Genomic DNA, 3,247 nt, shown 5'->3' on the forward strand with positions numbered 1-3,247 from the left:
ACCCAAAACGTTTACTTATGCCTATTGTCAGAATATCACCAGCAAATCTTCAGTTGGGTTCCTTTGATCCTAGCAAATTCCAATGTTTCAGTGGACCCACTGGTTCTGGTGCACACCCCTAGTTCAAATATCCCGTTCAAGGTGATGATCTCGTGCCCAGGCACTTTCACCTCAAACATTTATATTGACCGAAAAAAAACAAACCTCAGATAATTAGAAATAAATACTGTATATAAACAACTCTGTGGCTTAGAACTGACTGCACGTTGTCTGTTTTTCCAGAACTTCGAGGTAGTCCGGCTCAATATGAAGCTTTGCTTTCAGTTCGAGATAGTCATTTCTAATTTGCTCAGCATATACGTTATTGGGTGCCCCGTACAGCACCGTCTCCCTCATCCTTTCTGGATGTAAATACTGACGTCTAATTTCATAGTTTGGTGAGTAATTATAGTTTGGTGGGCTACCAAATTTATAGTCAATACTGTTCCCAGTGGGCGACTGTTTCACGGGTTCTAAAATCCCACGATAGAAATGATCTACATCTTGCACTGGGGAGATCTCTTCCTGGGGCTCTATGGTGCTAATGCTGTACGTGGGGCTCCTCAACTGGTTTTCTCTTTCCTCGTCGACTTGGTTTCTGTAGGTGACCTTCAGCTCGTGTAGATCTCTGTAATCGTCCACTGAGTTGCCCTCCCTCGACCTGTAGATGGGGTTCTTACACATGTGTCCCAGGGGGTGAGGGATGTACTCGTACACATGGCTGGCTGGGCTCTTGGCTTTGGGGGCCGACCTGTGGCTGTACACACTGTACTGCAGGTTGAAAGAGCTCACGTCGGAGTTGTTGGTGCTGGCTCGGTCACTCTGTGCCTTTTTGCGCCGCTTCATCACCAGCACGAAGAGGCCGGCGGCGACGAACACGGACGTGATGAAGACCAGAAGCAAGCTGAGGATGAGGACGGACAGGGGCACAGAGCCCGTGTCCGCCATGTACTGGAAAGGGGTGGCCGCGGTGGTGGGGCTCTCCGTGGTCTGGGCAGCGGAAGGGGACGGGGTCGACACGATTATATCAGAGTAATCAGGGCAGATCAAATCGGACTTAATCGCTCTCAGGTCTTTCCCTGTAAACTGCTTGGGCGATTCACAGATCACGCCATTAATGAGAGTGCCAGTATTAAACCTCTCCAGCCAGTGCTTCATGCCTACAATATCACAGGTACAATCCCAGGGGTTCTCGTACAGCTCGATCTGTATTAAGGACTTAAGTTGCTCTAGGACTCCAACCACAGGCAGGGATGTGAAACGGTTACTCCGCAAGCTCAGCCTGGTCAGATTCAACCCTACAAAGATGTCCCTGGGGAAAGCCCTCAGAAGGTTATTGTTTAAAAAGAGCAGATGCAAACTGGGGACGGGCTTAAAGGTGCCGTGCACAATTTCTTTAATAGCGTTGTACTCTAAGTACAGGTACTGCAGGCTTCGCAGCCCGTAAAAGATCTCCGAAGTGAGCCTTTCGATGCAATTACCATTGAGGTAAAGTCGGCGCAAGTGGGTGAGGTTCATGAAGGCTCTGTCCTGGACCACGGTGATCCTGTTGTGACCCAGGTGCAGCAGGTCTAATCCCGGCGTGTCATAGAAGTCCGACCTCCGGACGGTCAGGATGTAATTCCCGGTGAGGTACATCTTCTTGGGGTTGTAGGGTTTGGGCTGCAGCTCGGTAATTCTCTCGATCCGCTTCTCCTGGCAGTTCACGTTGAGGCCAATGTCAGAGATCTGCATGTTACACGTGCACTGGCGGGGGCACACTAAAGGCACCGGGGGCTTGGTCTGATAGGCGAAAATGGGGCCGTAGTTGTAGCCTTCCTTTGCGGGGGGGCCCTTGGAGGTGGGGCGGGCACGTGGGGCTTTGGGGAGGCGAGTGCCCTTGGGGGCCCTGGATGGAAACTTGGAGACAGACGAGGAAGTGACGATGGAAGTGGCCGGGGCTGGGCTGGTATAAAAATACCCGTGGGTGGTCAGTGGGGGCAGCAGCTTCCAATCGGAGTCGATGCTCGTTCTCCGGGGGCACAGCTCCTGCTTGGACACCTCGTCCACGTCCCTGCCGTGCAGTCGGAAGGGGGTCTCACACACGACCTCCCCGACCAGGGCGGTGTACGAAATGCTCTCCAGCCAAGCCTTCAGGGCAATGAGCTCGCAAGTGCAGTTCCAGGGGTTGTCCTCCAGCTGCAGCTCGACCACTCGGTCCATGTGCTCCAGGAGCCCCGCGTAGGGCAGCATCTTGAGCCGATTGCCCCTCAGGTCGAGGTGGGTGAGGGGGACGTGCTTGAAAAGGTTGCCGGGCAGGCTGCTGAGCAGGTTGTCGTTCAGGATGAGGACCTGCAACATGTGCAGTTTACCGAGGCAGCCGGCTTCGATGGAGCTGATGTAGTTGTAATCTATCTGGAGATATTCCAAATTCTCCAGCCCTGAAAAAGTGTCATCCCGAAGCGCCTCCAATTTGTTGTTGTTGAGGTGCAGCCGCCGGGCGGCTCGCAGCCCGTTGAAAGCGCCCGCCTCGATGTCCTGGATCTCGTTGCTACCCAGGTGCAGAATGGAAACGCCGGTGAAATTGATAAACTCGTTGGGGTACAGGCGGCTGAGCAGGTTCCCCGTCAGAAACAAATGATAGACCGGGAACCGCGGCGGGCTGATCTGCAGGAGGCTGATAATTTCGCTGTTCTCACAGCCGACCACCAGGACCTCGTCTTTCTCCTCGCAAGAGCAAAGATTTTCGCAAATGTCTCCGTAGCTTTCTATGGTTTCAGCCCACGACAGGACGAAGGATGCAAAGGCGATGGCTTGCGTTATCCACACATACATTTTCATGCCCCGAGTGTGGATCCGTGCTTACTCCAGCGCTGGCTTGCAGCTCATCACCTTGAGAAGAGAAGAAAGAGTGTAAATACTTTCCATTGCAAGCGATCAACTAACGTCACCAAAAATGACACCCCCCCCTCCCCCCTCTCTTCCCTCCTCACCACCCCCCCACCCAGAATCACTTTGAAAGGAGGGGGCTATTTCCTGACGACAGATCGGTTGCTCAAACGGTCACCAGATCCCCAACTGATCGCTGCAGTGACGTCGAGGTCATCAAAAGTTAAAATGACATTCCCGATATAATTCCCGATATAATTCCTGGGATCCGAGCGCGTCTCAGTTCCAAAGCAGGTTCTCGAATGGAAGTCCCGTGTACTCATTTTTAAGGCACTGGGCG

The 3,247-nt window shown here is 52.9% G+C and overlaps 1 protein-coding gene across 1 annotated transcript; it reads right to left on the minus strand.

The window, feature by feature from the left end:
* Positions 1-249: 249 nt before the first annotated feature.
* Positions 250-2,853, minus strand: LOC121284255 (SLIT and NTRK-like protein 5). The gene has a single exon (XM_041199591.1). It carries the CDS (start codon positions 2,851-2,853, stop codon positions 250-252), a length of 2,604 nt encoding a protein of 867 aa, XP_041055525.1.
* Positions 2,854-3,247: the final 394 nt, after the last annotated feature.

The sequence above is a fragment of the Carcharodon carcharias genome, chromosome 11 (genome assembly GCF_017639515.1).
Source record: "Carcharodon carcharias isolate sCarCar2 chromosome 11, sCarCar2.pri, whole genome shotgun sequence".
Classification (NCBI taxonomy): Eukaryota; Metazoa; Chordata; class Chondrichthyes; order Lamniformes; family Lamnidae; genus Carcharodon; species Carcharodon carcharias.

Excerpts from the sequence above, each read along its gene's own strand:
- LOC121284255 (XM_041199591.1), bottom strand. The coding sequence starts at position 2,853 with ATGTATGTGTGGATAACGCAAGCCATCGCCTTTGCATCCTTCGTCCTG.